Below are 25,169 nucleotides of genomic sequence, written 5' to 3'. Positions count from 1 at the left end.
TGAACATGAGCCAACGGTGTGCCCTGGCAGCCAAGAGGGCCAACCGTGCCCTGGGGTCCATCAGGCCCTGCGCTGCAGCCGGGCGAGGGAGGGGATTGTCCCGCTCTGCTCTGCGCTGGTGCGGCCTCACCTCGAGTGCTGTGGGCAGTTTGGGGCGCCACAGTGCATTAGGGATATAAAGCTACTAGACAGTGTCCAGAGGAGGGCCATGAAGTTGGTGAAGGGTTTAGAGGGGAAGCCATAGGAGGAGTGGCTAAAGTCCCTTGGTTTGTTCAGCCTGGAGAAGAGGAGGCTGAGGGCAGTCCTCATCGCTGCCTGCAGCTTCCTCCCAAGGGGGGGAGGAGGGGCAGGCGCTGATCTCTTCTCTCTGGTGACCGATGACAGGACCCGAGGAATGGCAGGAGGATGTCCCAGGGGAGGGTTAGGCTGGGTATTAGGAGAAGGTTCTTCCCCCAGAGGGTGGTGGAGCCCTGGAACAGGCTCCCCAGGGAGGCAGTCACTGCACCAAGCCTGGCGATATTCAGGAGGCAGTTGGACAACGCCTTCAGAGACGTGGTGGAACTCAGACACCCGAGGGAAACTACAAGTCCCGGCAGACCCCGGGGCGGCCGGGCGGGGCGGTTGAAGTCCCCCGCAGGCCGACATCGCGGTGGGGGGGGGTAGCGCCCGCCTTCTTCCTACCGCCCTCATTGCTGAAACGGGAGCGGGTCGTACCACGCGTCCGGCGCCCCCCGCCGCGGCGGCCGTTGGCAGAGCCCTGAGGGGAGGCAGCGAGCGCGGGAGCGGCGGCACCGGGCGGAGGATGGAGAGCTGCGACGTGGGCGGCCGCCAGCAGGGCCCCATCTGGCACCGCAAGCCCGGCCCGGCGGCGCGGCGCGGGTAACGGCCGCCGCGGGGCGGGGACAGTGGCGGGGCGGGGGCGGCCCCGCGCGGCGCTGCCGCCTCAGCTCGAGGCCGGGGTTCGGTGCCGGGGCGGCGGCAGCCGCAGCCGCAGCCGCCCGCAGCCGCGGCCGCCCGCAGCGCCGCGCCGCGGGGGAGAGGCGGCGGGCGGGCAGCCCGAGGGCAGGGGGCGGAGAGGGCAGGGCCCGCCGGAGCCCACCGGAACTTCGGCAGCCTAGAGGTACAGCCCCGGATTGCCCGCTTAGATAACGGAGCAACACGTTCCCGTGAAGGTGGAGCAGGTCCCCGAGGAGGCTGTGAACCGTCCGTGCTCAGAGGTGCTCACAGCTTGGCTGGGCGAGGGCCTGGGCAGCTCCCCCGGTTTACCTTTTCTTGTTTTACTTGTATTTACTTGTATTGAACAAAATATCATAGGCAAATTCCCATTAGAGTTTAATTAAAATGTGAAATACTAGGAAAATACTGCCTGGCCCGAGCTGAAGCACAGTAGTATAAATACTGCTTTGGAGCACCTGTGTGCTCTTTGACATGGGGAATCTGGATGCAGCTCTGTAAACTCCTAATGTTTTTCTCCTAGCTTAGTTTAGTGTCAAAGGAACATGTGAAAGGCAGAGGGTGGTGTTGAGGAAGTCCTGGGAGGTGCTGTGACTACACTGATAAGTGCTCACGTTTTAGGGTGGTTTTAGAATCAGAAGTCATACTTTGCTTGTGGGTTTTTTTGTGACATTAAAGACCCTAACATTACTGAATTTTAACTGTAATTTAAGTTAGCGTAACAACTTACCTGTTTCATTTGTATGACCCTTCCCTTTTATCACAGAAAAGAATGGGCTTAGCAGAATGAGGAGCAACTAGTTTTGTCTCTAGTCTGTACTGTGGCTGCATGGCCCTTCTTCTGATGCTCACGCTTTGTAACGTACGCCAACAGCCGCATGGAGGTGCTGGGCTGCATGTTCTGCTCTTTTAGAAACTGGCGTCTCAGACAGATATCAGCATCTTATATAGCCATAGTCAGAGTCTTCTGTGAGGGCCCCGTGGTCTTTAAGCAGCCTCCCAGTATCCTGAACAGTTTTAGATTATTTAGTTTGAATTTATATCCGAGTGACAATAGAAAATAGTTGTTTTGCCCAGTGTTAGCCAAAAATCCAGGAGTCACAGATCTCCCAAATCTTAATGTCCTGCTTCCTGGAAAAACCTTAAGGCTTATTTTGCACGTGGGCTTCAATTCTGCATCTGGCTCCATTTTATGCCAACACCATGCCACAAGGATAGAATGTGAAAAAGCAGCAACATTTGTTCCATAGTATCTCAGATGAATAATGATTAAAATGGCTTGCTTCATGCTTTTGAAGACTCTGTAAGAAGGTGGTATTAAAATGGGTTTCCCCCCATGCCAGCCTAATCTGAGTGGTTTCTTACAGTAATTCATAGCTTCTCAGTTTTCTGGCATGTTTCTTTACGGTGGTAATGAAGAGCCAGGTTCCTTGCTGAGTGCTGAACTGGGCTTTCAGTTCAGTAGCATCATTGGTAGATGATACATCACTGTATATATTAGTGTTATTCATTAATAATATTGAAAATCATGTAACTAGCAGCCACATAAAAGGATCATGAATGGTAGATTTCCCCCATCTGCTTTACACGTCTTCTAGCTACCTTCCAACAGAGTGAGTTACTCCCTTTTTTTAGTACATTTTTTGTTAGATACACGTATTTTTCATGGAAGGCTTTTCATAGAACACTAGGACTGATTAGAATTGTAAAACCATAACCTAGGAACATTTTAATCTTAGGTCTTGGAGAAATATGTGATAATAAAGCAGTTCTAAGTGTGGTTGTTTTGCTTGCTTTCTTCACAGAGTTATAATAAACATAATTCATAGTGTCAAAGGATACCATTCAAAGACAATACGTTTTCTCAATGTGGCTTTTGACAGTTCTGGAGATTCTCTACTCGCTGGAGACCACCAAGGGAATATATATGTTTTTGACTTGATTGGAAACAGGTAATAATATTTCTATCAAGATGTTTTAATTGTCTTGGCAACTGTAACATTCAGAGGTGTGGAACTTGCCTGGACAGCATGTCACAGGTCTGCTTTAGCCCTCAGTTTTCCGCAGTTGTGGAAATAGATTGTGGTTTTCTCAGAGCTGAAGCTGCAAGCCCCTGTAGGCTCCCTAAATATTATTTTATTAGTTTAGCTGCTCCAAAAGATCAGTAGCTTGTAACTCTAAATTGAACAAACAGCAGTTTCATAGAATTTAAGCAACTGAGTGGTATCACAGGAAGTTATTCTTTTAATGGTACCAATCAATTAATAATATGAGCCATGAATTACAATAAATTAGATGTAGTAATTTGCAGAAATATATTAATCAGTCTTTTCAATTTTATACTACTGAGTTTTAATATTTTTATATTTATCATAATTAGATATGTTTTCTTTGCTCCCTTTTGAGTTATTTTTTTCTCTCAGTGAAATATATTGAAACTGATAAAGTTATTGTTTCACTTGATGTTGTGAACCAAAGTTTCCTAACACAGTGGGAACATATTTTTAAATAGGTTCAACCTTGTTCAGCGGACAATGCAGGCTTGCACTGCTTTGGCATTTAATCTTCGCAGAAGGACAGAATTCCTGGTGGCTTTGGCAGATTATTCTGTTAAGTGCTTTGATACAGGTAAGGAGAAATACAAAGGCTTACTAGCTGGATTATTAAAAAAACCTATATAACTTTAGTTTCAATCTCAATTTTTTTGTAAGTTTTTTTGATGGAAGTCTTATCATGCATTTCATACCATCCATTCTTCCAAAAAAGAACGCCCGCCCAAGTTTGGGCCCATAGGGGTTATAGCCCTGTGGGTAAATGAACCCTTCGCTTTGTCAGAGTACGCAGGCGTCTGTTTAACTGAGGTCTAGCACAAGATCACAATTATATATGTTACCTTTTTAAAGCAATTCTGTACGTTTGCTTCGAATGAGGTGCTGTATGTAAAATCAAACTAAAATCAGTTGATGGTGTGTTAGTTTGCAACTGACCTGGTTGTTAACTATTTACAGTAAAATATATGGTATATATTTGATATATTCATGTCATGATGACATATGCATAATATATTACAATAAAATATTTGAATACACACTAAAAGAACTGTCAGGACTTTTGAGTAGGCAAGCAGATCTGTATTCTTATTCAAAAGCGATGTCTAAAACTAACTTCACAGGCCAGCTGTGTGTGTCTGTCTTGATTAGAAATTAAATGGTGAAAGGCATTGACAACTCAGTCTTCATAATTTAATCTTAACCTATCAAAAAGTGCAGTTGTAGTGTCTCTCATCATCTGGATTTAAATCTTTTTCAAAATCTGTTGGAATCACTCATCTGCGATTTGAGAGTGTGATACTATTAGTGAAGATTTTAATGTAACACACTATTTCCCAAAATAGAGGCAGAGTCATAGTTAAGGTCTGAAATCCTGCTTTTTATCCTCCTTTCAACCACAGTAAGACCAAACTTAGACTTTGGATGTGCTTGGAGAAATCTTAATTATTCCACAGAGTCCTGCATGTTTATATGGTGCTGTTTCCAGCATACTAAAGAATACCTTAAAATATCTTCCCATGTGGCAATAGCTTTAAGCACTCTGTTGTCTGTAAGCAGAGCAAAAAGCTTTACTGTTAGGCTTCATGAGCTGCTTTATAGCCAGTTCCTGTCTTTGATGCCACAGCAGTAGGTCAGCTGGAACCACCCCATGGGCTGTCAGGCAAACTCCCCAACGTAAGTAGTGTAATTGCCACAAATACAGTTTGGTTGCTGAGGAAAGATCAGTGGTCACGCAGTCACAAGTGGGAGACAGTGTAGTCAGAGGAACCATTTCCTTAGTATGCAATACACAGCATAAAAATGTTTTGGACTCCAAAAGAATTAATGAGGTGTTGCTTTCTGACTGTGCCTTTCTACAGTCATAGCCTGTTGTCATTAACCCTTTCTTCCTTGCACCTGTGAATAGCTGCGTAATCATCCATATGCATTGTCCACAAGTAAAAACAAGTGGAGATTTCTAACTAGAACATTCAGTCTCAACTTCTAGAGATTACTGTGGGTGTTCACACTGGATAATCTGCCTGTGAGGCATGCTGAACTTACCTGATCACAGTGTATGTGACTTTTTAAGATTGATTCTTAGGCTAAATCAAACAAGTCTGTGCAAGCTGGCTTTCTGTGTAGAACTGAGAATAACTTATGAAATCTGTTATTTGGAGAAGCACAGTGTTGGTATGAAGAGTAAGGTAACAGTTGTTTCCCTTTGAATGACTTTCTTATCCTTTTCATTTTTTTTTTCATCAACTCTTGCAGAAACCAAGGAGCTAGTTAGTTGGATGAGGGGACATGATTCTTCGGTGTCGTCCATCTCTGTCCATGGCTCGGGCAGGTATGCCATCACTACATCCACTGATACAGCACAACTGTGGGACTTGGACACCTTTCAAAGAAAAAGAAAGCTGAATGTTCGTCAGTCTGTGGGTATACAGAAGGTGAGTAAAGCGCAATTGCTAAAGGGTGAACAGGCATACCTCAGTAGAAGTAACATGGCATGTTAAAATCACAGTACTTGAAAATATTTTTTAAAATACAGCTGAATCCTTTCTACATTCTTTGGGCATATCTCCTTAACTGTAATCTTATCACATCACCCAGACCACTGGAATCATGACTCAATAGTTGCAGAGATCTGCTGGGAACTGTTAAGGAACCTCCATCTTTAGAGATAGGTAAAACTTGGTTGGATATGACCATGACTAGCCCAATTTAACCTCGAAGATGGAGCCATCTTGATTGACCCTGCTTTGACCTGGGGGTGGGCTCAGAGAACCTCCGGAGATTGATTCCAACCTGAATGATACTGGGATTTAAGGGTGGTGTTAAAAAAAAACAGTTTTGGTGCCATAATGGTAGCTTCACACAGTCACCATCCCCATTCGTCTGCTTATTCCAGAGCTGCTGCTCTTTCTGTGCACACTAAGTGCTTGATGTGGGAACAAACAATGCTGAAATGTAACTCAGCAAAAAGAAATTGCTGCTTTTCAGCCTAGTGGTTTCTTTGGTTCAGTTTGCTGTGCAGACACTTTTACTGGAACAACAGGGAATGAGAAGGATGACGCGTTTGTGTCAGGGAGTCATTTAAATAGATCTTCCTTAGTGTTATGCTGCTTTAAACAGGTCTGCCTGCGCCACCAAATGTCAAACTTTGGCATAAATAATACAGAAAGTACTGACGTAGCGCCTGAGCATTGCTTGCACATGTGCTGTCCTGCAGTGAACAAATACCACTTCAAACCAAAGTTATCGTCAGGCTAGTCACTAAAAAGCCATGCTGATTTTGCAGAGAACAAGGCTATTCATTTGAGTATCTTCATCACATTCTAGGTCGGGCAGAAATTTTTTCAGCCTGAAATAGTCATCTAGCAATTAGTGTGGAAGATCATGCATAAATCTGTGTGTGTGTGTTTGTTTGTTTTATTAAAACGATTCTGTATTGCATGTTGCTAAAATAATTATCATGTCTTCCCTCCAAAGATGGCTGCATTTCTTTAGTGGACAAGATTTTTCTACTGCTCTGTATCTTTCTCTGTGTAGGCTGTGTAGGGGCTTCTGATAAATGGCTCTTGGAATTTGATAGAATCAGGATGTTACAGTATGGAAACAACCTTTAAATCCAAACAATAGTGATTGTGGTTGAGTGAATAAATCACTGTTTGGGAATCAAGAGCCTGCACTTTTCGTTTGGCTCTACCCTTTTTGATAGGACATTATGCAAATAATCCAAGTTATCTGGATTTAATTTTCCTATGTCTTTAGAATAGATATAATGCTACTTACTCCCATGCCATGATATAAGACATACAAGTAAGTGCTTTATTAAAGATCAGGTTTATTATTAGACTGCAGCTCTGATACTCATTGTCCAAAGATGGATTCTTGTTTGCTGGCCTGAGCCATCATAGTAGTGTCACACCAGTCTCTGCGGTGTACTTTGTGGTGCCTCTTTACTTAAGCCCAGTTGCACTCCAACATACACCTTCTGTTAAGTTGGTATGGGGCAAAGTTAATTTAAAAAGGCAGAGACTGAGCTGCGCGCATTAAGAATAGTGGATGAAAAAAAGAGAAAGCAGAGCTATGAGAAGACATCTATAATGACTGTTTTCAGAGCGTCACTGCTTATTCAACAGTTGCTTGTGACCATTTTGTGGTGTTTTTCTAGGGCAAAGCAGAAAATGAGGAACTGTTCAGTACTCCAGTTCACCAAAATGTAAACTTCATCCATGTGCATGATAGGCATCTGCTCTCAATTAATTGTCTAGACTTCCTCAGGGTCCCTGAATGAAGACAGGCAGCTCAGTCTGTCTGAAGAAAAATGACCCTGGTAGGTGAGGTGACTCTTTCCCCAAAGGTAACTTTTGCTCACTGTCAAGTGATTAATTTGGCCTGAACATCGAACTTTCAGTAACTAACACTCAGCAAGATGAATCCCATCCCATGTATCCAGATTTACAGATTTCAAGGCCCCAAGAGACCTTTCAGACCAAAACTCTGAACTTCATAGCACTGACTGTAAATCTCATGCAGTGAATCCTTCAGGTAGTCCCTCGATATTCAGATTCCAGAAGGCATTTTCAATTTAACCTTCAGAATTAACAGATACAGGGAATTTGCTGAAGCTGCATGTGCTGCCGCCGAAATAGAACCTCTGATCCAAACCAATAATTTGTCATTAAGCAGGAATGTATCTCATGACGTCCAAAAATGTAAATAATCAAATTATTTTCTTATCGAAAGAGAGTACACATAAACAGTAAACATTCAGAATGAATAACATTCAGAATAATTGAAAAAATATATTTACAAGCTTTTTGGTTTTATCTGCATTTCATAGTTGGAGAATACACTGCTAAACTTTCTACAGTAGTTTTTTACTTTTAATAGTTGTACGTAAAACTGAGGAGTTTAAGTCTAAAGGTGGATGCTTCACAGAGTGCATTTGCAGGCTCTTGGTACTATTTGAATGCTGAAGCAGGTTTGTAGAAGGTGCAACAAGTGGTTGCTGAATGAGCAGTTTGGGCTCGTGTCTTCCATGCCCTCCTGCTCCTGTGTTCATGTTCCCACCATTTGTATTACATCCTGTCTGGCAGTTGTCAGAAACCTCCACAAGACAGTTTAACAGTCATAAAAAAAATACAGATCAACATTTGTGTCATTTTGGTGAGTTAAACTGGCTTGGCAAAGGGTACAAGTTCTGAACCAGTGTGAGGGAGAGTGGGCCTGCATAGGCTGTAACAGGGGAGAGGGACCCACTGCCTGGGGGATCTAAGCCTTGCATTGCAGCTGCATTACACCGTTTTAGTAATAGCCTTGCTGACATGGTTTCTTGCTGCATTTTATTCTGCCGTGCACTTTTGTCCAATTTAACAGGTATTTCCTTGACAGCATATTCAATTTTTTTTCTTTTCCATATTCTTCCAGGTTTTTTTCCTTCCACTGAGTAACACCATCCTCAGCTGTTTCAAAGATAATTCTGTTTTTGCATGGGAATTTGATACTCTTCGCTGTAAATACCGGTTGCCAACTCCTATAGAAGGTTCTGTATTACTTTATAAGGTGTTTGCAGTTACCAGGTAAATTGCTATTTTAAACATTCTAAAGATAAACTACAAAACCCCGTAGTTTTAAAACAGGTTTTCTTTTCCTTATTTGTAATGTTTTGTGGAAATATCGAGCTATATACTATGATAAGCTTTTGAACTCCACTGTGACATACTTTCAGCAGGGATCAACAGCAGTTTTCATTACAGTCCCATAGCAGTTGAAATAAAGTAAGTTGATTTTTAATGACCACTAACATAAGGTTTAAACTATCCTTTACAGAAGCAAATTTTATTGTTTAGGAGCTATTTTGTTCTTTCATGAGAGTATGACAGGAATAATGACAGATTCAAAAGTGATTTGAGGGCATAGAACGCAATGTACGATCTCTCTCTTTTTAGTTAATACTAACTTAAATTATAGTATTCTAACGTAAACTTTGCCTCATCTGTCATCCAGAGATGGCCGGATTTTCGTAGCTGGTGGAAAATCAAATAATCTTCACTTATGGTGTTTAGAATCAAGGCAGTTGATACGAATAATCCAGATGCCTGCAAATGTACGAGCTGTCCGTCACCTGGAATTCCTCCCTGACAGTTTTGATGGGGGCTCCAATCAGGTCAGTTTTTTTACAAAGCTTGAGACTGGACTATTTGGTTAGTTAATTCAACGGATATACATTGAGGGCTTCTGGGGGCCACTGGGGATAGGGGCCCATACCCTACAGAAGGGAAGTTACTGTGCTAAATGCGCTTTTACCTTAATGGAATGTCATTGCTCAATTTGTATTTCTCTTTGTTTTACATTGACAATATTAATTGAATCCTTTTAACTTGTAGGTCCTTGGAGTGTTAAGTCAAGATAATATTATGAGATTTATCCATATAGAAACATGCAAACTTCTTTTTGACATTGGCAGTCATGAAGTGGGAATTAGTACAGCAGCAGCTAGCCCCAATGGACGGTACATTGCATCAGTAATGGAAAATGGTAGCCTTAATTTATACAGTGTTCAAGCTCTGACTCAAGAAGGAAATAAGGTAGAGTGTCATTCATTTCTTAAAATAGCAGTAAATCCCATTAAAGTTGATACTTGTCTACATAACTTTTGTATCAGCAGTAGTTTGCAGATGTGTGTTTGAGCACCATATTTAATACTGCAAATAAAAGTGGTTTGTAGAGGTCCCTCCATAGTTACTCCAGCCTGTCAGGTAATACAATGTTTTTAAAGTATATATATATCACTGTTTCTGGTGTTGTTGGGAGGAGAGAGAGATGGTATTTCTTTCTACAGCAATTTGTATGGACCAATTTCTCTTTACAATGATGTTTTGGGGGAGATGGAAGCAGCGTAATTGTGCTGCTTCTGTTCCGTTTCCTGTAGGAAATGTTTCGCAACTGCTGCTGCCTTAAACTGCAGGCATGAACAGTGTTTTTGTTACTGTGATTTTGTTGTTCTTACTGTGTTATTGGATACCAGCATCCACCATTATGGCGCAATTGTACTCCTAATCCTTCCTAAATAACAAACATTCTAAATACCAGTTCTTATTTTATTAAAGTAATTTATTAATGAGAGTCGGATTTCTAAATCCAGAATTCCATATATCTTTAATCACCATGTCTTTGAAGTAAACAGTAACCAGCTTCGGATAATGATGGAGTTGGAGCCAAGGAAGGATGTGTAAAGATGTCACACATGCATTCCATTTGCACTTTTGCTGCCGGTTTGACATGAACTGGGATATCCACTTTGTTACTTGCTTTCCCAATCTCCAACACTGAATTAATACCTTCCTGACACTGGAGACTAATTAAAGTTTGTGAAGGTCTTTTGTATTCTTTTTAACTGGTGCTATAGAAATGCAAAATATTTTAGTGACATTGAGGAACACGCTAAAGTAAATAACCCGGACAGTACGTGATACACATTTATACCATCCCAGTTATACTTAAGCGTTTGCTAAACAAGTGAATAACGTGGTGTTTGAGTTGGTTTGGAAGCTACATAAACCTTCTCACAGACTTTCTAGTTAATACAGCAGTTTCATTCATTGGCATACTTACTCAGGAGTATACAGTCCATATATATTTATTTATGGTATGAATGTGTCTCTATTCTTTTTGCTATGGCCATCAAGCTCAAAAATTTGGTATAAAAATAAACATCAAATTATAGTGTTATTTAATCTGTCTTGCAAGATGTTAACAGAGGTATTTTCACTTAATATTAGCCTCCACCACCCATGTTCAAAGTAATAGAAGATTCGTCCAAGTGCCTGTCAGAGGCAAATAAACTGACAATGAGAGTGACTTCAGGAAGGTCAGAGCGGCCTTGGAAATCTAAAGGAAGCAAAATTGAAACCAGATTGCTGAAACTGCAAGGGAACACATCACTTGAAAATAAAGAGGTAGGAAAAAGTTGCAAATATTTTGTTCTCCAGTCTGCAATATTTAAATTTCATTACAAAAAAATACTTAGCCACTTATTTTAAAGAATAATTTCAGGCACCGACTTGCTCGGATGTTTGAGCGGAGAGGGGATTGAGGGAGTTCTAGGACCATTTCCTCTCTCTGTTTAGCCCATACTCCAGTATTATGTGACACAAGCAGAGCTGCCTCCAGTCAGCCTGGGGGACCTCCAAAGGTGTTCAGGCAGCTTGTGACACATTTGGATGTTTGCTAGAACTGAGCTGCTTCCCTGCTAGCAAACGGGCACCTCTAAAATGTCTGCCTAGAGCCATTTCACTTTTTATTAATTATTTAGAAGATGCATTACTGTTACATTTATTTCCCTTCTGTCATCACTGTGCCATCTTCTCTCTCTTTATCTTGCATCTCGTATGTATATATATTCTCATATATATACACACACACCCATATATATACACACACATATCTATATCTATACCCTCCTTTAACCTTCATCACAATATGATCTATTCCTTATGTCAATATTCTTTATGGTTTGGCTATATCCATAATTTAATTATATATAGTTTAGTTAGCGTCTGGTTTCCTTCTGACTGAAATCAATGGCAGCTGTTCTTTGAGTTCAATAGATGATTGATCTTTTGAATTATCTTTTTTGTTGTTGAAATATTTAGGATTATGTAACAGCAGTTATACCACATACAGCATATATACAGCAGTATATAACATATATATATATATAGAAATATTATGTTAAGAAGTTCGGTATTTAGCTACTATAATCCATTAGCGTGCAAGGAAAGAGATGATGAAGGAGAAATCCTTACATGTATCGTTGATCCCCTGTTTTGTAGAATGAATTGCCAGGTGGATTAAATAAGAAACATCTGCAGGCCTTATTGAAGGGGTTTGGAGAATATCCAGCAAAGTACAGGTATGTTTGTGTGCATGTTCATGCTTGCACAAAATAAAATTGCTTGTGTTTACTGGCCTATGAAAGAGAAGTTGCTTGACTAAGTCTGCATTTTAATTGCAGGATGTTTGTTTGGCGTTCCTTATTACAACTTCCTGAAAACCACTTAGCATTCAGTAGCCTAATAGATAAGGGTACCCACACTGCATTTGTGAACATTCAGAATGAATATCCCATCAAAAGCAGGAAACTGCTGAGAGTTTTGCAGAGGTAAAAATATATTTATATTTATTTCAATATTATAGATTTTATCTTCATACAGTGATCTAAAATTTATCCAATAGCTGGAATCAGCTGTGGGGAAAATTCTGAAGTGAAGTAGTAGTGCCCTCATGCAATTTTGTTTTTATAACTCATATAATCCTGCATCTACCTTAACATTTACAATCCTTCTGTGTTGTGGTTCTAAAATGCATATTATATTTTTGTTTGGATTTGGTTTGATGTTCTCTACACCTTTGTTTGCCTTTGCATATAGGACCTTATCAGCTCTAGCTCACTGGTCTGCTATCTTTGCTGAGACGCCTTATATTCCTTTGCTAGCATTCCCATTTGTAAAATTATTCCAGAACAACCAGCTGATCTGCTTTGAAGTTGTTGCTACAGTAGTAGGTAAGCAATGATTTTAAAAACTCAGATATGCTGCAACATGTTTAGGCTTTCCCATGCAAAAGAGCTTTTCCTGATGAAATGAATGAGGTATTAGAATTCTAAGAGGTCATCAGGCTCTCTTCTAAAGGTGTTGCCAGGAATTAACATGTAGCAACTGCATGCTTAAAACAAAAACCTTCTTGTAAATAAAAGCAAGATATTAGACTTTGTTTTGCTGTGTTTCTAGCAAAAAGTTAGTTGTTTAACAATATTTGTAAAGTCTAATCAGTAAAAACAAATGTATCTAGCATAATTATATCATAATAACTAAAATCTCTGCGACATGGGAAAAGTAGTCACACCCACCCACTCCACCCCCTCGCCCACTCCCACTAAAAGGAAACGACCTCTTGTGAAGTTTTACTGTGTTTAGTTGTCCTAAGCCTGTGGTAACTCAAAATGAGGCATTTGGCTGAAAGCTGGCTATAGCTGTCTTCTGGAGAAACATTCTAATTTAAAGTACTTTACACTTAAATTACTTGTGGCAGCTGCTGCTAAGTCTATAGAAGGTATGTGCTGCCAAGCATACGTACCCACTTTGCAAACACATGCTGTTAGTGAATAAGTATCCAAGTTTACAGAAATTATTCTTAGTATGTTAAAAATTACTTGATCTAGGCTGTAGTTTCATGAGACAGAAATACCAGTGTAAGTATGCCCATCTGCTTCCAGCCACTTAGTCCCACAGCACACAGGCTTTTTTTCGTTTTATTTTTGAGCCAGATTAGTTCCCCAGTCTGGTTCACAGTGTACTGACACAAACACTCATGCCAATGCAGCTGGAGGAGCAAGTGTACTGTGGGAATGGTTTAAGAATAAATGCTAGGAAAGAGAGAAGATGGAAATATCTTAAATAGGTTTTGCTGCCTAAAAATACCTCTTAAATTTATAGCCTTTACAACCAAACCTTAAGGTTGTCAAGAGTCTGTCACTGGATTACAGTGGATTGTGTTGGTCTTTTTTTTTTTTTCTTTCAGTTAATTTTTGTCAGCACTGGTTTGAGTATTTTCCCAATCCTCCAGTTAATGTCCTTAGTATGATTGAAAATGTTTTGGCACATCATGACAAAGAACTACTTCAGCATTTAATAAAATACAATGTGACTTCACAGGTAATATTCTAGCCAACTTCTGTATATAAAATTCATTGCCATGAATGATAATGCACTCATCTTTTATTTTGAAATAATTCTTTTTTGAGGGGGTTTTCATTAAATAACAGTGAATGATATGGGAGGGTAAAGAATATATCATTGCTTTCCTGCAGCTTTTCCTTTTCCATGATGATAAATCTCACATACGTGCTATTGTAGTTCTTAGAAGTCCTTTGCTTTCAAGTCCACATTGCTTGAAAATCTACTTATCAAATCATAAATGTACTTTTTTTTTTTTAAATGGACGTAGTTATGACAAATTAATTTTGTAATCCCCACTTGTCATTAGGGATGAATTTAGCTTTGCAAATCTAAACAGAAAATTTAGACATTCAGTGAAGTAATAAATTTATTTATAATCACCCAATATTAATTTTGAATGTTTATAGTGGGTGATAAACCTTACCTTCAAATACACTGCTTTAGCTCCTTTTTCTTCCATAAATCAATAGATTCATGTTATAAGACAAGAAGAATTCATATTATTTCTTTAAAAGGAATGGTAAAATTGTACTAATGGAATATTTTCTTAATTTTCCCAAATAATGTAGGTTTATGCTTGGCCTCTTCTAGAAACACTGTTCTCTGAGGTTCTAACAAGAGAAGAATGGCTGAAAGTCTTTGACAATATCTTCTCCAATCATCCTTCATACTTTCTGATGATTGTTGTTGCCTATATTATATGTTCCAGAGCTCCCTTGCTTCACTGTAATCAAACAGGAGATTTTGAGGTAAACATCTTCATATTTAAGTCAGTCACATGGAAGTGTTCCCACAGAGATATATAAAACATTGGATCTGTTGTTGTGGAGGTTAAAAGGAGATGCTTCATTTCCACATTAATATATTATTACATGTTTCTGAACAGTGTCATCTAGTACCTAACATATACAATAAATGAGTAAAATATTGACCAATCTCCTGTAGTTTCATGCGACGAGATCTTTAAAAGCTTCATAAGCTTTCTAATGCCACTAAAAGCCATTTTGTAAATGTCAGTCATTCGTCAACCACGAAATAATTCTGCCTCTTTTTGGGGGATTTAATATGGACTTGTGCCTGTGGCGACAAGACACAGTCATTCTGTCATGTTGTTTCATTATTTTGCTTTCAGATTTGCAAACTTTGGCCGTATTATTTGACATTCTCTGAAGCTAAATCAAAACGTTTCCTTATGTTTAGCCTTACATGGGAGGAGGAGGTTTTTTCATATGAAAACATCTGTAGGCAAGCAAAGAGTTCCACCTTGAAAATGTGCTAGTGAGCAGTTACTTTGACAGACATCAAACAGACATTATTGCTATGTTTAATAATAACCAATTTAAAGATTTAGAAGATTAAAGATCTTGGTGAATAAGATCTCTGACAGGAAGAATAGTCCTTGCAGAAGAGGAACGTCCAAGCTTCATGTTTGAACACCTGAAGTCGAGGGAGGTTTATCCAGTGGTAGGAGTGTCTGTGTCGGCAGTTGGACACTCTAAATTCACACCTAGCTTTCCAGATCCCTGACACAACTGCCATTTGAAGATAAGGAAAAGAACTAGAACATACTTCTACAACTCGAAGCGGTTTGGGTCAAGTCATTTGAGCTGATGATATTTTACTAATTGGTAGGGCTAACTTAATAATCCCTTTTTAAACCAACTTTTGGAATATAGATCTTGCTAATTTACCTAATTATTCCCAGATAGATATATTAAAAACTTGCTTAATCTTTTTTAGAATGTAAATGGAAGCATGTCTCTTACAGTATTTCTTTCATCATCGTAACAACCTGGACATTAACGTTGTGATTAAGGAAGCATATCATCTTGTGGAGGCTACACCGCTAGATATTCATCCACAGCGTATGCTTGATGACTTCATACCACTTACAAAAGGACAGTACCCTGTATTTAATAAATATCCCAAGTTCATTGTGGATTATCAAACTCGGGAATGGGAGAGGATAAGACAGGATGAAATTGAATACTTACGAGAGAGGTATTAATAGGGAAGTTGAAGACAGTATCAGAATGGGAGGGACAGGTGGACACAATTGCCTTTTTGTGTTGTAATCTGTATGTTTGGGAAGAGAGACAATTAAGAAAATTCAGGAAGATTAAATAGCTGCTAAAGGTTGAGAGTTATTTGGTTTGACACATTTTTAATTTAAATTGGTAGTCTTATCTTAAACAAAAAAATGTTCGTTAATTCACAGAAAATATTGGGCCGCAAGCCTTCAAACTTGAAAGCTTTTAAGTCAAGAGCCTAAACCTCCACTGACTTTGTAGTGTACAACATTGTGAAGGGCCAGGAGTTCTCAGCTTGCTATTGAGATCAGCTGGTATCATGATGCCACGGCACCTTAGAAACTACTTTTTGTTAAGAATGTGAGGAAGAAAATATCTGCACTCATCTGAAATGCCCTGTTGTCGGTATTGTAACTCTTCCTCATGTACTTTATCAGCACATAAAGGGGATGCCATACTCTCACGACATCTCATTTCAGCGGTTCTTTGCTAGTACAGTCATCAATTTCTAAGTATCAAGTAATTTCTTGATACTTGGCTTGAATTATTAGCATGTGATCTCCTTCCATTTAGACAATTAGTGCATGAATTAGAAGCTAAAGCACAGGAACGGAAAGCAGAAGATGAAGCCTGGTATCAAAAGCAGAAATTACTTCGAGAAGCTGAAGAACAGAGGCGAAAAATGCTACTGGAAGAAGAAGAGAAGCTGGCGGAACAGAGGCAGAGGTATTACAATATAAGAAACATTAGGGGCCTGGCTACTGTATCCTGCTATTACATTTTTAACCGTGAGTAAAGCAGAAATAACCACTAATTTGTATAAGTTGTAATGTGGGAAAACAGTGTGGTCTGGTGGGTCAGACTCTGGTGTGGGATTGAAGTGATCTGGGTTGTATTACTGCCTTGCCTGAGGGAATACAGCAGATGAGAGGCCAAGTCACTTCATATTTTTGTCTCAGCTCCCAGCCTTTTGTCTGATCTCTTCAGACTGTGAATGCTCTTAAGCAGTCAATTGCTGTGTATTTGCACACTGAGACTTCAGACTTGCACTGTGGGCAGACTCACTGCAAATATAGGAGTCACTTTTAGTATCCGTGACTGTACACATCCTTGTACTTCTAGAGGATTTAGTAAAAAGTCTGCTTTATATATTGGTTGCTGAGCAGAGAGTTGTGACAGTACTGAAGCTGAACTGTTGGTTTGTACATTTTGCAGTTGTGAAGGTTTAAGAGAATTTAGTCATAGGTTGGAAAAGACCCTTAAGATCATCAAGTCCAACTGTTAACCTAATGCTACCAAGTCCACCACTAAACCATGTCCCCAAGGGCCATGACTACAGGCACTTCTCTTAAACCTCTGTAACCTACAGAGTGTTTTGTTTGTTTGTTTGTTTTTTAAGAGGGCAGTGAACCTTTCTTTGCATGCTAATTCTTGAGTTTGTGGTTTTGTTCTTGAAAGAGTTTGATATTTTCCAAATAAACTTAGGACTAATTTTGTGCAGAAAGAGGTACCAGATCATTGGATCACTGCAATAGTAAACTAGAACAGAAATAGGGCAGAGGACTTCAAAGCTTAATTGGGGCCATTGCTATTAGAGGATGTCTGTGTGTCTGTGAATTTAATTTTGGCTTGTAGGTGAAAACTGGACCATTTAAAAGAATGAAACCAACTGTCCTAAGCTTTGTAAGTTAGAGATTAGCTCACAGTAACTAGTAGATAACTGCAGCACAGGTTTGTGCTCTTTGGTACTGACCTTTCATGTATACAAGTTCCCTTGTTTCTGTTTGTTTCGGCTTTGAAGACTAGCTGCTGTGAAAAGAGCACTGAAAGTACAGGAACTACAATTTCTAGATGCTTCAAGGCGGCGTTTTCTGAAATACCAGCAAGATCAGCATCAAATGGAACTGAAACGTCTTGATGATGAAATTGCGAGAAAGGCTGAGTATTGCTCAAGCAATTCTTTTCGTGAAGGTTTATTAGTGAAAATAAACAAAGAAAAAACGCATAACTAAAATTTCAGTTGATATACTGTGATTTGTGAGCCCAGAGGTGTATTTAACATGACATGGACTGCTTTAAGTGGTAAATGTATTATTTAACAGTTTTATTTGGCACTCACTATGTTCCACTGGCTTGCTTTAACTGGCAAAATTCCTGAGAAAAGCCAGATTCATCTGTATATTGGCAGTGCTGAAAAATGTAATGAGCTGCTTAAAGGACTAGTGAATTCTCAGCTGTCAGTGGGCTGTATGTCCAGATTGCAGATTAACTCTGCTATTGATTGAGAGGCCTCTGGCCAGGCCTGGTTCTGCTCCTGTGTTACTAGCTCGAGCACAGTGGAATGCAGATGCTGAGAATGCAAGCTTTTGTACCTTGTGGGCACAAGTTGAGTCTTCGCAGGGCCATTCCTCGTGTCTCAGCACCACGCTTTGCAGAGCACGGTGCAGCTTTGTGTTTGTTTCCGCAGTCAGGGCACTGTAAGATTTCTCAGCTCCAGCTCAGCACAGGTTCTGCCAGGTGCAAAATGGCCACTTCCCTATCTGTGTACTGTCCTCCGCAGCGTTCTGGGTTCAGAGACTCCTTATTCAATTTGGAGTTGCATCTGGCAGATGATTAGCGCTAGATCAAGCCTGATATTTCCCTAATAAGCTTGGCTGGATACAAAACTATTCCTGTGCCTGTTTTCCACCTTGCCCTGTACTTCTAATGTGCAGTATTTTCCGTTATTCACAGTATGACAGAAAGTGAACTAGAATTTAGAAGTAGGATGTGGCTTGTGGTTTTGGACATTTTTCTTGATATTGAATTTTTTAAGGGTGAAGAATTTCTCCTTTACTGTGTTTTCATGTGTTTCTCTTCTCCTCAAGGTATCCATGAGAGAGCGTGAAACAGCTGCTACTGTTCAAGATGTAGAAGTACAACGGATGGAACTTGAATCACAAAGACAGCTTTCTGAACAGGTAATTCTTAGGGAACTATACAGATGTTTATATTTAAATGTTGTTCCTTTGCAGTTCTCAGATTTGGTTGTATTCATTCAAGCGGACTTTGTGAGAAAAAAGGGGGCCTGGTTTTTTTTTTCTCTCTCTAATATATTTTTTAGAATAACTCTCTGCTGATAAAAGCATTAGTAGGACTCACATTAGTAGAACTCACTGTTATCTGTTTTTCTGGGAGAAAATACCCAGATATACCATTTTATTGGTATAACACTGGAAAGATAACAGAAAATACCCATTTATTCTTCTCCCATGAAGAGTATTATTTGGCTGCTGCAGGGTTTAGCTGTGTGCTCAGCTGGTTGAGAGAATGTGTAAATAAGAAATAAGTCTATAACGACATGTTCCTCATCCCAGAAACTCCCACCTTTTCATCTGTGGTATCTGGATATGTCTGCATTTTCTGGAAAGAACTGTATAGCAGATTGATGTAGTTGACGAAAAAATATCTAATTGCCAACAACATCGTTACCCTAAAAGGAACCATGGTTTGTGAGGAATGTGCAGTTCCTTTCTCAAATGATTGACTTACAATTCAGAAAGATCGCTATTCAGTTATAAAGGGTTTTAATCAATAATACAGTTTGAAGTTAAATATGAGTTTATTATTATAACTAATTAATGACTGAAAAGCAAGGCTGGCAGTGGAAGACTTTTGGTTTGAAGTAGTAAGTTGTGTTGAGAAATCACAGCTACATGTGCCCATCCTGCATACCTGCAGATCCGATGGAGTGTGAGCAGAAGTGGACGTCTAGATAGCTAACCCTTATTTCGAAGCATATTTTTAAAGCTTTTGGCCATAGACTTTTTATAACCCATGCTGAGCATAACCGGGCTAAATTTCTTTTAGCATTTATTTATTAAATACCCAGCCAGCTGTACTGTGGCTACATAACGCAAACCAGGCGATGCTCATTTGTGTTCCAGTACATGTAAAGTCAGCTGTTTAAGGGAACTAATTCTACAGTGATCATCCTCTTTAGGCTAGAAAGGTAGCAATTATTTAACTAACTGAGGATATATGTCTGCCCACAAGAGCCTGTGTAGACAGGCTTTCCCTGCCCATGCCCTGAACTGACCGTTTTACTGCCATCAGTGAGGGGCTATATTCAAGCTTAGAAGGCCGTGTATGTTACCTTTGCTTCACTACCCTGCTGACTCAGCTCAATAGATTCCCGCAGGCCTGGGAAGGGGTTGTGTCTTCCCCAGAAAACTGTGTAGATGTGCTTTGATGAATGTGAAGAAAAGGTGGTGAGAGTTAAAATTCTATTTCCAGATCTGCTGCTGGTTCATACTATTTTGGCAAGTCACCTCTGCATTCAAGCTGCAGTTGTGTTTAAGTCCCCATACCATGAAACGTGATTTATATTTGTGAAACATTTTGAGGTTTTGGCTAAAATGTGCCATAAAACTACAGAATATTTTCATAATGGATCTACTTCATTTCAGTTGGAATTTTATGCTCCACTGTAATCCAGGGGATGGAATTACATCAGTATCAACCTGCGAGACCACTGTGATAACTCAGGCTTAGTGCAATTCCAAGCGGATAAAACAGCGGGGACTGTCACTTTTTTGGACAGTTATGATGTGTAGTGGGATGAGATGTGCGGGTATATTAAAATACTAGTTTAATGAAATTCTAATAGATGTTAAAGAGACAGAATTACAAATGTGGGTTAGGACCAATAATTCACATTTGTGTGTTTGGCAGCATCTAATCAAAGATCAAGAGGCAGTTACAAAGGAAATGAGAGAAGAGGTGGATGCCCGTCGAAGAAGGATGGATCTGGAAGATCATCTTGTTCAGAGATTGATGGAAATAGATAGAGAAGAAAACCAGAAAGCTCAGATAGTAAGACAACTGGATCTTAACATGTATTTTGGGGAGTTACTATGCTAACTAGTACAAGTAGTACTAGTTAATAGTATTTTAATTACAATTAGATACTTCAAGTTAATATGAAAATATGTTCTAAAGAAATTTAATTTCTAGATGCCTATATTAATAAATTATGATGGTATGTTTAAAGTTTTTGAAGTTTTCAAAAATCTGACTGAAGTGTCCAAACAGCTATGTAATACTGAAATTCTCTGGGTCTGTCACGAATATTAACTTTTCTTTACTTCTCAGAACTTAGAAGTCATATAAGACTCAAAAGTGCTTTTCAGAATAAGACATCCTCCTGTTAAGGAACATGTTTTATCTGTAACAATAATAAAACAAAAGTAAGCCTCAGAGGAACTTTCAGTTGTAGCACTTGGCAGGAAATTCAGCAGTAGAAGCTGTCTTCCAGATCACAGTAATGAATGTGTGTAGCTTGACATTAGGAATTGTTCAGATTTTCAAGCTCAGAACTTGTAACTACACAGTTGGAAAAATAGTTGCAGCTAACCCACTGCCCATATGCTTGGCATCTGCATTTATATTTTGTCTAGAAATAAACATATGGGTCTGAATTTTTGTAAACAGCCTTCGATTTTTGGAAGCAGATGGATGTGGGTGGAAGTATTGGCATCCAGGTATCACTCTTGTGTTAACTGCACCTGTAAATTGTATTAAATCCATACTAGGAAAGCAAAAACCCCAAAATCATGGAGAGGGTTGACGCCTCTTTCCAAAAGATTAAAAAACAAACAAACTAAAAAAAAAGACCCTCAGTAGGGGAAAGAATAAGAAGGATGAGGAAGCAGAAGAAAGCGCTGATGGATTCCTGGTAAGAAAGATGTTTTATTAGGTGGCTGAAGAAAATTTAGCCAAAGCAGAGCAGAAACGTGTTGGCACCGACTGGAGGTTGCAAGCGTTGCATAAACTAAGGCGTGGTGATCAGGACCGTGAGAAGCGTTATGAGGAGATAGCCAAGCTGCTGCATGACAACAGGGTGAAGGAAGCTGAACTGCTGAAGGCCGTTAGGGAAGCAGAAGAAAAAACGGTATTTGCATGATTTCTCTTTCTAAGTGGGTCTGGCACAAGTGTAACTGTCTTTTGCTCCTTTTCTGTTTTGACTGGAAGTTTCTGGAAGCACTGGAGCAATTTGGTGAGAATATTTTAGGCTTAGGAAAGCATATCCCTAATGCTGTAAGTTCCTCTCATTTTTTTTTCCTCTGATCTAAACTTTTACCTTTCTCCAGGTGTTTGATAAATTTTTCAAAAAGAAATATTGACTCAGCTTAATAACATATATTTTGATTTAAGGGTGAAGTTTAGTCTGTAATAATCCAGATGGTTTTACATGTTGATTTTTTCCTTGCAACGCATCTGTTGAGGACATATTTCATACCTCTGTTGCACAGTGGGAAGAAGTTATACAGAAAAAAGCTCAGCTGGAAGAAGAGCAGAAGGCCGCTGCTGCCGCAGATGTGCACAGGAAGCAGTTTTTAGAAGACAAAATGAAGGACGCACTAGAAATGGCTGAAAAGCTGCAAAGAGAAGATGGCTATTTTGGTGAGCGTATAGATAATGCAGTTCTGTGTGGATGTTGGCATGAAGCATTCAGCAACTGAATGCAAACTAAGTGTCCAATATTAGGGATAAACTTAAGCTTAACTCCTTTACATAAGGACTTTTTGGCAGTATTCCTTCATGAAACCAATATATCAGGCCAGACTTGGAAACAAATCTCAGTTTGATATCTATCAGATGCGGCAATATAAATGACACTTTTGGTAGAAGCACAGGTTTAGATCAGCTTAAGCTGATTGTAAAATCGCGTCCCTTAGAAATCCTCTGTCAAATAATGTAAAGAACAGCAAACTGGCTGCCAACAAGTGACTTTGCCAAGTGGTTGTTCACAGGAAAAAAAAAACCAACTACTTATGCGCTTCCAGAATTGGCCAGTACATCCTCCTCAGATGCTGCATGTGTGTGTTTTTGCAGATATTTCTCTTATTCTCACATCTCTGCAAGGCTGACACAAGATTAGTGATTAGTATTAAGATTAGGTGATGAATACTGCTTTGGGCAAACTTTTGCCCTTATTTGCCTAATGTTTTTAATATGGAGTAATTTGCAACTGCAAATTATTAAAATGGGTGTCTCCTCCTAAAATTGCGAGTAGCCGTATTCCGCATGATCTGAGTGGCCCATTTGTCAGAAGATTAATTACATAGGAAGAAACAGCACATATGGAGCTGTAATTTCTGAAAATGAAAAGCAGTGATGCATAGCTTTGACCCATAGACTAGAAGCATTGACTTCTAATTCTTAGCAAATTATACTTGCCATTAGCTGGAGTGAATGATTGTTCCAGTTTTGCTTCCTGGAGAAAAACTGTTTCACCTCAAGCTAGAAAAATTCACTAGAAATTGAAACACACTTGATTGACAACGAATCCTTTTCTCCATTTCCCACAGAGAGACTGTGTGATTTAAAGGCTGGCCGCACAGAAAGAGGGGTTGAACTCCAGCACGTGCCAAGGTCTGGAAACATCTGTCTGAATGATTTGTCTGCATCAGAGTCATCATCACACAGTAAGTTTCCAAGTTAGGGCATTCCTTTCTTTAACGTTTCATTTCAGAAGCATTGCTGGAACGCCTCATTGTGAGATTGAGTCATTATTTGTTGTGTAGGTGTTTAGTGGATAGTAAACCAGTTTATCGATGTATTCTATTTCACACCTGAAAAAATGTCTTCACTACCAGGGGCAGCACGGATAGGAAGTGCCTGAAGGGTGTCAGAGGATGAGAACAGTCATATTAAATGTCAGCCTAGTTTAATCTCATTCTGACCTGATCATTTTACCTATGCCTTTTCTGTCTTCATAGTTATGCATGATTTGGGAATGTTGAAAAGATTTAGAACCGTCTTTCATTAAAATATTACTGAGAGTTACAGTCAGGAATTAGTCTATAACCATTTCCTCTGGGCTATCCTAGCCGTTACGGACAGTGAAAGTACATTTTTAAAATCACATCATCTTATGTGCAAAACTCTACGCAAAGGGAAGCGTGTATCTGTGGACCTGCCATAGCGACCCATCATTATCTGACTTTCTTGTAACAAAGCATAGGTACCACTTTCAAAGGACTTAGGAGGAGTTGTTCCTTGCTTTTACAGGTCTTGGGGCTGTCTCTCATACAGTGACTTTTAAAACCATAGTGTTTCTGGGCAGGAGGCGTCAGTTTTCCACTAAGCATTAATGGTAGTTATGGTATGTTAGCCGCAATGTTAAGTCCGAGTTTCTTGCACTTAAGTGTCGTTAAACAGAAGACGAGAAGAACTGGCATGCCAAGAGCGGGAACTGATGGCAGAAGTCCGGCAGCTCAGACGCAAGCTTACCTCACTGGCTCGAACGAGACATCCTCCAGCTCGCTTCCAAGCTACAAAGTGGACACCTTGAGGTGGTTTGCTCTGGACCTCACCTGTACTTTCAAATTATTAATCAGTAAAATGCTAGATGTGTATAGTGTGGTTAAGGACTGATCATAGATTGTTTATTATAAGGGTCTTTGGAAATATTTTTATATAAAAATAAAATTCTAGCTGGAAAAGTGTGTGTTGTTGGTAACCTTCTCGTTATTTTCTTGGTAACTATAATGCTATTTTTACTTCTAAAATAAACTCACTTTTTACCCTTAAGTTATTACGCTTGCAGTATTTGTTTACTTTAGTTGTTCTTCAACTTGTTATTTTATTTGTTCTGGCGAATGCCATCACTTGAAGAAACAAACCACTGTTCACGTGTCGCTTTTGTCAGTGGTATGTAAGTGGGTTCTGCAAGTTGCAGCAGGGAAATTTGTAACTGGATAAAAAAATCCTTTCCGCTGAGAGCCAGAGACTGAAAATAAGGCCCAGAGGGGCTGTGGAACCCCTGCTGCTGGAGATCCATGTAGTTGCTATACATATTAGCAGGTACATTTCACAATAAAAAAAGGGGACAGAGGATCTAAATAAAAACAATTCTTTATGTGCTGCTAGGCTGATTTTCACTGGCCATCCCGGGATCCGCAGACATCTCGTTGCAGCCCTCGGCAGGGCGTGGAGAAGAGCCATCGTTCTGTTTCAAAAGGAGGGAAAATGCAACAGGCAAAGATAATTTCTGGGAGGTGGAAGGAGTAGATGGGAAGTGCCTTATTCTGATGGCTGTCTTGGAGTTTACATGCAATTATTTCTATGTTTAAAGTAAAAAATAAACCCATTATGTTTTTGGCTAGCACCTTGGGCCACGTGTGTAAACGCTTATGGTTCATAAAGCATTACAGCTGTAGATGTGCCTAAACCAGAGTGTTTCCAGCCGGCAGGGCCCACTGCCGGACCCCCTGGCCCTGCCTCTGCTCTGGATTTACCCCACCGCCCACCACAGAAGCAGGACCTGTTTCTCCATTCCCAAGCTGTTACTACAGCTCAGATGCAGAAATTCTCCTGCCAAAGCCCATTTTTGAAGAACGTAGGTTGTGGAAATTATT

General features: G+C 39.8%; 1 protein-coding gene across 4 annotated transcripts; it reads left to right on the top strand.

The window, feature by feature from the left end:
• Window positions 1–689: 689 nt before the first annotated feature.
• TBC1D31 (TBC1 domain family member 31) lies at window positions 690–24,271 on the top strand. 4 transcript variants are annotated; one of them, XM_064442153.1, is made up of 22 exons: window positions 691–879; window positions 2,760–2,906; window positions 3,467–3,582; window positions 5,259–5,437; window positions 8,424–8,575; window positions 9,003–9,162; window positions 9,383–9,583; window positions 10,778–10,954; window positions 11,831–11,910; window positions 12,013–12,159; window positions 12,428–12,561; window positions 13,578–13,711; window positions 14,305–14,484; window positions 15,504–15,736; window positions 16,339–16,491; window positions 17,567–17,702; window positions 18,633–18,725; window positions 20,479–20,619; window positions 21,503–21,697; window positions 22,059–22,222; window positions 23,119–23,234; window positions 23,958–24,271. In XM_064442153.1, exons 1-22 carry the CDS (start codon window positions 803–805, stop codon window positions 24,101–24,103), a joined length of 3,261 nt encoding a protein of 1,086 aa, XP_064298223.1. In that variant the 5' UTR covers window positions 691–802; the 3' UTR covers window positions 24,104–24,271. The 4 variants fall into 4 exon arrangements, with proteins under 4 accessions (XP_064298226.1, XP_064298223.1, XP_064298224.1 ...); XM_064442154.1 differs by having other exon boundaries at window positions 692–879; window positions 22,059–22,209; window positions 23,118–23,234; XM_064442155.1 differs by lacking the exons at window positions 691–879; window positions 2,760–2,906; window positions 3,467–3,582 and adding an exon at window positions 7,165–7,326 and having other exon boundaries at window positions 5,316–5,437.
• Window positions 24,272–25,169: the final 898 nt, after the last annotated feature.

The sequence above is a fragment of the Phalacrocorax carbo genome, chromosome 2 (assembly GCF_963921805.1).
Source record: "Phalacrocorax carbo chromosome 2, bPhaCar2.1, whole genome shotgun sequence".
Lineage (NCBI taxonomy): Eukaryota > Metazoa > Chordata > Aves > Suliformes > Phalacrocoracidae > Phalacrocorax > Phalacrocorax carbo.
Note: the sequence above shows the minus strand (reverse complement) of the source record. Positions and strands in the feature narration are given on the sequence as shown.